The sequence below is a fragment of the Rutilus rutilus genome (genome assembly GCF_951802725.1).
Source record: "Rutilus rutilus genome assembly, chromosome: 2".
In the NCBI taxonomy this organism is placed as follows: domain Eukaryota; kingdom Metazoa; phylum Chordata; class Actinopteri; order Cypriniformes; family Leuciscidae; genus Rutilus; species Rutilus rutilus.
This window is the reverse complement of record NC_140210.1, coordinates 3,114,443-3,124,061: the sequence shown is the minus strand read 5'-3', so window position 1 is coordinate 3,124,061 and position 9,619 is coordinate 3,114,443. Positions and strand designations below refer to the sequence as shown.

Genomic DNA, 9,619 nt, shown 5'->3' with positions numbered 1-9,619 from the left:
TTTCACACATTTGCAATGAACGTAAGATGGCAGCAGTGACTCTTTACTAGTGGAAGTCCAACACAATGCAGGCGTTTTCAAACTTCCTCTGTTCTTACACCACGCCTCGGTGTGTTTGTGTCTCTGAGTGTCTCTCAAAGTCTCGAAGACAAGTGAATAAAGTGTAGGCTACTTTTTCTAACAAAAATGTCACTTCAACTCTTGACGTTGATCTCCATCGTTGTGTTCTTCACCACAGGAGCTGTTTCAGGTGAGTTATTAACGTGTTCATGGAAATAACCGTTCTTGGCAAACCTAAACAGTTAGGGTCAGATTTACTAACAGCTTCCTTCAGTGCAAACCCTCTTTTGGCGTTAAAAAACGTTGTTTACACGCTGTGAAAAATTAGCTCTGAAAAAGATGGACAGGGTTATTGTGCGGTGGACCATTATTGCATGAGTTTTCCTTTCGGGTGCAACATTTATGGCGGGAGGAGATTATATAAATTAATCACACAAGGGGCCCTATCTTGCACCCAGCGCAATTGACATTGTACACCGACGCATGTTTCATTCCTATTTTGCACCCGCGCACAGCGGACTTTTCCCTCCACAGACGCACGTTGGTTAACTAAGAAATACACTTGCGCTCCCCGGGGCGGTTCAGCGCAAAGAGGAGGCGTGTTCCGGCGCAAACGTTCTATTTTACAGGTTTAGAAAACAATTGCGCCACTGACCGAAAAAAAAAAACAGTTTAAAGTCAGTGGCGCGTTGCGCATGTTATTCATATGCTATTTTAAGGGCGTATGCTTGGCCATAATCAATGTAGCGTGTGCACAACGCGCATTTGATTCTCTCATCTACACAGAAGCAGCAGTTTTCATTTTTGCAAATCATTTAAATTTTTACGTCATTAAAAAAAAAAAAAGATGTTTGTGTACCGGGTGGGCTGGCCCACATTGGCCAGCGGCCCACCGGTGTGATGAAGTATCCGGTCACTCTGAAGTGATGGGTCCGGGCTGAGGACCCAATTAGTATGCCACTAGTATGCCTGATCTAAATCTGTTCTTGCGATAACTTGTAGCTAACGTGAGCTGTTTTAGTGTTATTATGTGGTAGCCTTATGTAGAATGCTAAATCCCGCTGCTATATGCAAGGTAAGATTAAATTAAATTGTATATTGTATATGTAAATTGTGTATATTCTATAGCTAATATTTAAAATCTCAAGTTGCGTCAATAGCAGGAGAAAGACCGCGAAATTTAAAAATACTACTGTTAATGTGTCACGAAATGTAGTTTTAAGAGTTTTTCAGTCGCTAATGTAGTTGTTTCAATCTCAAATATGTTGTTTGTTTATACAGATAGCGCTTATTTAAAAATTTGATCTGACGTTTTCGGAGATGTGAGATCGAAGGGATCACCAGGTGCTCAGCGCTCATGTATCCCGCCTGGAACAACCTTACCTCGGCTAGAGATGCTGAAGTCTACCGCTGGCTTATGTCTCTAGTCTAGTGGTTAAACATGAGATATAATTCGTCTTGTGTATCGATCGTGTACGATCTTTGATATCATTAATCTATAATTTGTTCCCAGGGCCGGATTAACCATTAGGGCAACTGGGCACTTGCCCATGGGCCCATGACATCTATGGGGCCCTGACAGGTAGGAAATACACAGAAATTTAATAAAGTTATCAAACTCTTTACGATCTTCTTCACTGCATAAAGTGTATCTACGCGGGTTCACACGACTTTCCTCCCTCCCCGCTGAACGCCAGCGATTACTAATTTGTGAAATGCACTCCCGCTGGTTGAGCACGGTAAAGTTCGTTTCAGTTTCGATATTAGCAGGACATTTGTTCTATAGGGTCGGTAGTCTAACAAAGATATCAATAGCAAGATTAGTTTTAACATTATGTGACCATTGTATATCGACATGATGAAATATTAGTTCAAAATCATTCGTGCATTAATGCTGCATAATTATACCTGAGAATGCTTTGACGCGTTTCCACAGCGCACAATGCTTAAGGGAACGTCTGCCAATTCCACCAACTGCGTTAAACGTAGTCTATAATTTGTAAAATTACTTTTAACATTTAAAAACAGACGTTTTCAAATCCCAAAGCTTGCAGAAGGTTCCTAATGTCAATACTGACTTTACAGCTATACAGCTTTCCTGGTAGCCTTGAGTAAATTAACATGTCTAAGAAAATGATTCATAAAACGTATAAATATCAGTTGAGCCTATGTTTATTTTCGTCACTGACACAGACGAAAATGAAAAGACTATCAGTCAAAGTTCAGCTTTAGGAGAGGTAGAAATAGGCCAGTATAAGAATACTGAGAGAATAAGAAATATGAAGATGAGGAGAGAGCAGACAAATAATCTAATGACAAGGTTTTAAAGCTAGCCTATTTCTTATAATTTTTTGGCCTTCAAAAGTCCTAAATTGCACATATGTAGGTCAGAGAAATCAAAATTTTCTCGGGGGAGCATGCCCCCGAACCCCCCTAACTACGGGGGCCTTGAGTCTTGTTGCCCAGGGCACAGGAAATTGTTAATCCGGCCCTGTTTGTTCCCTGGCAAATCGTTTTGGCTGAGGGCGAAGTTTTAGTTTCATAATTTTATATAACATTAAATTATTTAGGCTATTTATCTGTGACGTTGTAGCCTGCTGACTTATGTTTGACTGAATCGTTTTACTTAATTTATTTCTTGACTTGTATAGCTTCTTATACCTTTTAGGCTGCTTTTATAATGGCTATTATTGATCAATAAAACTGAAATTATAGGCTGCAACTAATGCAACCACACATAGACACAAGTTCACACATAACTATGAAAACAATCTACAACATAGCGTCACTTTATAGTTAACTTAATGAATTACTAACGTAATGATAGCAGTAGCACCAAAACGTACTTTGCAAGATTAAGCGCTGTTTTATATGGATTAACCCTTTCATGCATAGTGGTCACTACAGTGGACAGCTATTAAAAAAAAAAAATTGCTTAAATTTGCACGGGTTTTGATGGCATAGTTGCACATCAGCCTCTTTATTGGACCCTGGTGCATCATCCTATACATTGCAACCAAGTGGCAAGCCGTTGTGTTTCGATTTTTTTTTTTTCTCCAAACCAAGATGGTCAATGGTCAGTGAGAAATGCCAAGATGCTCCGGAATATCCAACCATTCCTTCTTTCCTAGGAGACTCTTGTAGGTAAAAAAATATATATTATATAATAATTATTATTATATTATATTATATATAATATTCTCGGATATTCTCGAAACCGTGGATTCTGTTAGAGGGTGCTGAGACATAGACATGAATGCATGATTGGAGAAATTTTGGGACTCAGGCAAGACCTCCATATGCGTCCAATGGCAGCTTATTTGTATGGGCGTTTGTACACGAACCTCCTATTTGTACTTCTTATATTATTCAACAACATTTTATTGAAATCTACTATTTCTTTTAGATTCTTGACACAAGGATTGCACAGCTCTGTAAAGCCCATGGTGGAACTGCTTTACAGGTGCACATGTTCGTGCTCTGGTGGCGATCCTTCACTATCAAGAAACATGTGGATGACAGTCACATTTCTTGTCTGAAGGTAAATGAAAATCTATTAAATAAATTTCAAGGGCAGGGGACACATTTACTTCCTTACTTAAAAATATTTTAAAGGACCTTGATGAGAATGACACAGTCCTTATTCCAAGAATTGTTGGTGGACAGAGCCCCGAAAAGGGAAACCACTTCATTTTGTGGGTATGTGTGGTTAAAAAAATACATTTTTACTCAACAGTTGTTACTTTGGTTAAAGCAGTTTCTGTTTATATAGTAAAGGTCTTGGATGGTTTGCTGAATCGTATTCAAGTTTACGACCCCACTGGCAACTACAAGTCAATTTCTGCGATGGACCTGACTATACTATGGTATTATGTGCTTTGTAAATGTCAAAATTGTTATCTTTATTTACTAATGTACATTTATTAATTAATTTTTTCTTTTGCACAAAAGCAATGCCTTCCGAAATACTTGGGACTTGGGGAAATGGACTGTTGAGTACCCAGAACAGTGGAGGCTGGCTGACTCTAACAACTGTGGGGTTTTGGTTTGTACAGTAAGTTAAATAAATTCTTTTATTTATTTATTTTATTTTATTTTTATCTACTTTACTTTAACAACTGTGTTTATTGCATTAGATGGCAGAAATGGAGGTGAGGGACAAATGGACCTCTATAAAAAAACCAGGTGATACAGGGAGACGATCTGTGGCATCTGAGAAGATATCACGCATCATCAATGGCAGCATATGCTGTTCAGCATATGACGTATAAAAGGTATGTGTAAAATGTGTGTCCTCATTCATATAAATCAACTTAAAAGTTTAATAAATCAAGTAGATCGATGATTTTTAAAATATAGGACAGTCGAGGAGGTGGAAAAAAAAGGAATTTGTTCTCTTGTCAGTGATACTGAAATTCAGGTACATATAAGACTTTACAAAATTTAAAATGGCTAGATATTGTTTGCTATACTCAATTTTTTCTTCAGTTGTTGTTTCAAGGAATTGTGAAAGGCTCACTGAAACCCACGTGGAACAAATGGTGGCAAATGAAGACTGGGAAAATGGCAAAACCTAAGAGCTTTCATCCAGCCTTGTCAGCACATGTTGAGGAACTTCTAGGACACATCGACAACATTGTGTTTGCGCAAAAGAAGGACAAAAAGCTTGAACATATCGACATTTTAATGTGTGAAATGATTCCTGAGGTAAGCATTGATGAGAAACTGATGGCTGATTTTTATATGTTTTGGTGAACTAACTCATTAAGTAATTATTATTTTTTTAATCTTTTGTTGTACAGATCAGCCTTATAATACTGAGACGAACTGAAGGTTTCAGTCACTTTTGGGCTGATTTATCTTATCTTGTGGAGTATGTCATTAAAATAGCCTTTTAATGTCACAACATCCCTGGTTCAACGTGCTAACTACGTTCTGCTGCGTTGCACCTTTGGGCTTGCATATCAAAGTAAAAACAGTGAGTGATGTTCCATAGCACTAAAGACTGTGCAAGTGTACAGTTGCACATGACGTGTTGCAGCATGTTTGTGTGTTTTTGCAGAGTTCCCTCAAGCCAGTCCATCCATGACACCAGGTTCAACGAGCTAACTACGTTCTGCTGCGTTGCACCTTTGGGCTTGCATATCAAAGTAAAAACAGTGAGTGATGTTCCATAGCACTAAAGACTGTGCAAGTGTGCAGTTGCACATGACGTGTTGCAGCATGTTTGTGTGTTTTTTGCAGAGTTCCCTCAAGCCAGTCCATCCATGACACCAGGTTCAACGAGCTAACTACGTTCTGCTGCTTTGCACCTTTGGGCTTGCATTTCAACAGTGAGTGATGTTCCATAGCACTAAAGACTGTGCAAGTGTACAGTTGCACATGACGTGTTGCAGCATGTTTGTGTGTTTTTGCAGAGTTCCCTCAAGCCAGTCCATCCATGACACCAGGTTCAACGAGCTAACTACGTTCTGCTGCGTTGCACCTTTGGGCTTGCATATCAAAGTAAAAACAGTGAGTGATGTTCCATAGCACTAAAGACTTTGCAAGTGTACAGTTGCACATGACGTGTTGCAGGATGTTTGTGTGTTTTTGCAGAGTTCCCTCAAGCCAGTCCATGACACCTAGTCCAGCCTCCTCGCCTACCAGGTCACGACCCCACCATCTAAAGGGGAAATCAACTGACTGCATCATCTAGGCCTTAGAATGGTTCCACAAAGAATTGACTGCATATACAACATGAATTTACTTCAAACTAAAGATTTGACTTTTCATACAGCAAAAGACACTGCATCTATTTGTGTCTCATTAGTTCTCAAAAAACTTTAACCTTACAGTTCATTAAATATTTAAACACAGCTAACTCAACATTAATTGTTTTTAAATCTTCACAATGTATAGCCAGAGGACTATCACAAAAGTATTTAGGAAAGTAAAGACATACAAAAGTATGTCTGTTTAAAGGGATAGTTCACTTTGAAATTAATTTTTGATATGTTTTAGCTTACCTCAAGGGCATCCAAGATGTAGGTGCTCTTGTTTCCGCAGTAGTTTCAATTTTGATATTTTTAGGTCAAACCGTTCTTGTCTGTCAGTCATATAATGCAGGTCTATGGTCACTGGCTCAAAACACAAGCACAGAGTCCAAATTAAAACAATTCCCCATCGTCCAAATGAAACAATTCCCCATCATAAGTACACATTGATGGCCTAAGACACGAAACGAGCGGTTTGTGTGAGAAAACGAACAGTATTTATATCGTTGTTATCTCTTGAAAACAGCACACGTCCAAATGATCTGACTGTGCGGGCGGGTATAGATATATACATAGATGTCGCCCTGGCTACTGCAGTTCATTGGAACGAAACCGTAGCCAAGCGACATCTAGTGTATATATCTATACCCGCCCGCTGGCGGGTATAGATGTATACACTAGATGTCGCCTTCGCTACTGCAGTTCATTGGAACGAAACCGTAGCCAAGGCGACATCTATGTATATATCTATACCCGCCCGCGCCGTCAGATCATTTGGACGTGTGCTGTTTTCAAGAGATAACATATAAATACTGTTTCATATAAATATAACATATAACATATAAATATAAAGAATTGTTTCATTTGGACGTGGGGAATTGTTTTAATTTGGACTTGTGTTTTGAGCCAGTGACCATCGACCTGCATTATATGACTGACAGACAAGAACGGTTTGACCTAAAAATATCAAAATTGAAACTACTGCGGAAACAAAGACACCTACATCTTGGATGCCCTTGAGGTAAGCTAAAACATATCAAAAATTAATTTCAAAGTGAACTATCCCTTTAAAGCTGCTTTGTATTGTTGTGTATTTTTAAAAGCTCTATAAATGTCCTAAAACGATGTGCATTTTGCTTGTAGTTTTGTGTTAATAAAAATGTAATACATTACATCTCATAATTCAGTTGAATTCATTATGTATTGTATTGTGTAATTTAATTAAAATTTTATACAAGTTTTGGTTCACTAATTTTATTACATTAAATGTTATTGTGTTGTATGATGTTCTGTATTAAGAATTAATTATGCCATAAATCATATGCATTAGTACATAAATGACATGCTTGTAATAAAAAAAGCATATTATGCCCTATTGCCCATATTATGCCCTATACATACTTAAAAATGGTATTTCTTTAAAATAAAAGATTAGTATATGAATTAAGTAGTTTGATTACATTAAGATTTGTGATTCTATAATTTTATTATACTGTTCTTTCGTCAAGGCTTGACAACCAATTAATATTTATACACACAAAACATAGCTAGCATTCTGTAATTTATTTAAATGTCTAAACTGTTAATAAGAAAAATAGTAATATACACAAATAAACATTATTTTATGTCTCTTTTAATAAATAGAAGTGTACCTGTAACATATTGCGCTGATTATTGTGATAACAAATAATGACACAATTATAATTGCACTACGAATTACTGTGAATACGTTAAGGCAGTATCAGTGCAGTATAAGCTCAGGTAAAGCTCATAGCACGATCGTCGGATAACGTTAGCTGTATGCTATGCTACTATCTAAGCTAACTAAAAAACACACTAACAACGAGAAATGTTTAATTTCACAATCTATAGCTTCGGTTAAATACTAGTATATGAAACGTTTAATTTAAAATACATTAAATACATTAATGACTCATTATAACGTAGTACAAAAGTCTTCAATAATAAAGTGATTTTGTATGATTTGTAACCAGGCACTAAAGCGATTACCCATAAAACGTGCTTTGAACCAATCGGATTGCTTGGGTCCTCAGCCCGGACCCATCACTTCAGAGTGACCGGACACTTCACCACACCGGGAAAAGTCCCGGTGCTCCAGATGGCTAGTCCGCCCCTGTGCTGCATATCGCATTTGGGCCCTCTCTCTCACATACCTGACAGATAATTATATTTTCATGTCAATCTGTGTTAATTTTGACCACGAACCATGCGCTGTCACTTTTTATTCAGCGCCTGCAGCACAGCAATGGACTCGGTGCGGAAACCATCTCTGCACTGCTGTATTCACCTAGCCTGGCTAACGTCAGACCTCTTTCTCTTTGAGACGTGGTCTGGGAACCACATGTGCATTTTCTCGTATTTGAGGCGTGGTTTACGAATGCCCAGAGCCGTTTATTGGGCGCTACAAATGTCTATCAAATGCACCTGTACATAGCTCATAGCCAATCGTTTCAATTATACCAGATGACGTATACAGTGCGACAGATATTCAACGAAGAAGACGACGATGGGTCAGAGATTTATGTGTACACCAGAGTAAATCCGCACCCGCAGTGCTTAAAACCGCACCGACCCGTTTCCCTACAGCAGCACTAATTAAAATCTGCACCCGACCCGCTTAAAATAGAACCGACACCGACACCCGACATAAAATCAGTATAGACTATCACATTATAGACACACTTACAAAAATGTTTATTGCCAGGTCATTCAGAAGTTATTACACGACAATTAACACAAGGACAACTTCAGCCGAAGCTGTCAAAAGGCCGATACATGAAGAACATGGCTAACGTTACAACAAAACTGAGTAGCCTTATAACATTTTACCAATCGAACAGACGCGGCTACAACACTATATGCCACGCAATTTCGTCTAGCCTACATTTGACCATTTTGGGCTCAAACACGCCCTGCACACCACACATAGGCCTACTTAACAGTGTTAAATATGAAAAATACCGTTCGATAGAACTGCTTTGTTACCACAGTTTCTGCGTGCTTCCTCAGGGATGAAGTTCCACATTTGCGGCTATCCAACACGAAAATGCAGCAAAGCCTTTCACAATATTTTCTTCAGATAACTCCAAATTTCTCCCACACACTGGACTTGATTTTTGATGACGTATTGTCGACAACTTTACAATCTCCACTAGCTATTATTTTCTTCAACTCCTCAGCATCTATCTCGACGACTGCAAGCAGATCGTGCGTGCGGTTATGAAGAATTTTTTAAAGTGAAAGTAGCCTAGGTAACGTTATAGATCCTGGGAGGGCGTGGCGCGTGGGCACAAATAAACTGACGTGGATTTTAAATGATTTTATCAACTTGCAGGCATACAGGCATATTTTTGTAGATGTGTTCCTAAAACTATGCATATATTTTTACGTCTGTCATGTTTGATCCATAGATATAAACAATCTGCTTCGGGTGTGTCGCATAGATGTCGTCATCGTCTTGCTGCTCCCTCCCCGTTCTGTGATTGGTTCCCTAGCTGAGGGGAAAATCTTGTCCATGGTATCCAGACTGCCTAGCAGCGTGAATAAAACCGCGCTGCGCTCAAGGCAGCATGGGGAAACCCAGGCTAGTATTCACCTTATTTTTTACGGAAATACGGACGCAGCCAGTTAACGGTTACAGGATTAGGATAACCTCGGGGTTACAGGATTAGTTTTGAGTTGACAAAACCAAACCGATGCAATCAGGCTTTATTGGTACTAGGGGTGTCGCAATATACCGGTTTTGACGATAATCGTGATATTCAAAGCATGAAATATCGACA

General features: G+C 38.7%; 1 protein-coding gene across 3 annotated transcripts in view; it reads left to right on the top strand.

Moving 5' to 3' along the window:
- The first annotated feature begins 58 nt into the window (after window positions 1-58).
- LOC311285435 (CD48 antigen-like) overlaps window positions 59-9,619 on the top strand; it is a 78,556-nt gene continuing 68,995 nt past the window's right edge. The window contains exons 1-10 of one of the 3 annotated variants that reach the window (XR_014626354.1): window positions 59-250; window positions 1,574-1,642; window positions 3,467-3,926; window positions 4,012-4,114; window positions 4,197-4,767; window positions 4,863-5,038; window positions 5,123-5,219; window positions 5,305-5,393; window positions 5,478-5,574; window positions 5,659-6,063. Coding sequence is in view for 1 of the 3 variants with exons in the window: in XM_084401091.1 (XP_084257217.1) it covers window positions 187-250 (64 nt within the window). In the remaining 2 variants the exon portion in view is untranslated. Of the gene's footprint in view, window positions 251-1,573; window positions 1,643-3,466; window positions 3,927-4,011; window positions 4,115-4,196; window positions 4,768-4,862; window positions 5,039-5,122; window positions 5,220-5,304; window positions 5,394-5,477; window positions 5,575-5,658; window positions 6,064-9,619 lie in introns of those variants that run through there. The other 2 variants (XR_014626355.1, XM_084401091.1) reach the window with 2 other exon arrangements.